This window comes from Trichinella spiralis (genome assembly GCF_000181795.1).
Source record: "Trichinella spiralis strain ISS 195 chromosome Unknown Scfld328, whole genome shotgun sequence".
Lineage (NCBI taxonomy): Eukaryota > Metazoa > Nematoda > Enoplea > Trichinellida > Trichinellidae > Trichinella > Trichinella spiralis.
Genome location: NW_003527267.1, coordinates 1 through 862, shown reverse-complemented (window position 1 = coordinate 862; position 862 = coordinate 1). Strand labels below are relative to the sequence as shown.

At 32.8% G+C, this 862-nt stretch overlaps 1 protein-coding gene across 1 annotated transcript; it reads left to right on the top strand.

Moving 5' to 3' along the window:
* Positions 1-165: 165 nt before the first annotated feature.
* Tsp_15853 (putative protein tag-76) lies at positions 166-837 on the top strand (the record flags this gene model as incomplete). Its single annotated transcript, XM_003370920.1, has 4 exons — positions 166-209; positions 283-430; positions 502-689; positions 751-837. Coding segments are annotated over exons 1-4 (467 nt in total), but the record flags the coding sequence as incomplete, so codon positions are not given.
* Positions 838-862: the final 25 nt, after the last annotated feature.

Genomic DNA, 862 nt, shown 5'->3' with positions numbered 1-862 from the left:
TTAGTAAGTATTATTAGTGTTTTATTAAATATTTACTATGGTGTGTGTGATGCGTGGGGCTTTTAGAAAGGATTAGTGAAGCGACCTGGATACGGGACTGTTGGCAAGCCGATAAAATTAGCATGCAATTATTTTCCACTGATAAAATTACAGAAAGGTGATATTATGGTTAACAGATATCACATCGACATACAACATCCGCGTTTAAAGTTGAATTGGTTCGATTTTAATTTGTTGTCAAGTTTTATTATAGTTTTAATGTGTTTTTATTTTCTGTTGGAGTGATGACAATCGTGACATATTTTGGGCATATGCAGTGAAGCGTTCAGATATTTTTGGTGATCCATTTAAATTAGCATACGATGGAATGAATACTTTGTTTACAGTTGACAAATTACATTTGAAGCAAGTCAGTGAAAAAGCAGATACGGTTCGTTTTAAAAATTGATCCAGAGTTTTATAAATTGTAATTATTAAATATGAATATTTTTATATTTTAAGGAAAAATTTTCCTTCAAAACCGCTCGAGAAAATAAGCCATCAGAGTTGTCAATTTTGATTAAATTCACTGGTCTGGTTCATTTGGACTTTCGAAATGCAGAAGCCGGTTCACTGGATGAACGTAAAAAGGGTCCAATTCAATTTTTGGATATATTGTTTGCACAAGGGCGTTCATCTCCAATATTCGAGTAAATTTCTGTTTAGCAATTTTAATTTATGACTTTTGAAAATGAATTGAAATAATTTCAGATTGTCGAAATCATTCAAAGCAGTCAGGAATTCATTTTATTGCATTCCACTAGGTGCTGGTGCGGACATGAAATATGGCATTGAATTGTGGAGAGGCTTGGAATCCACCACA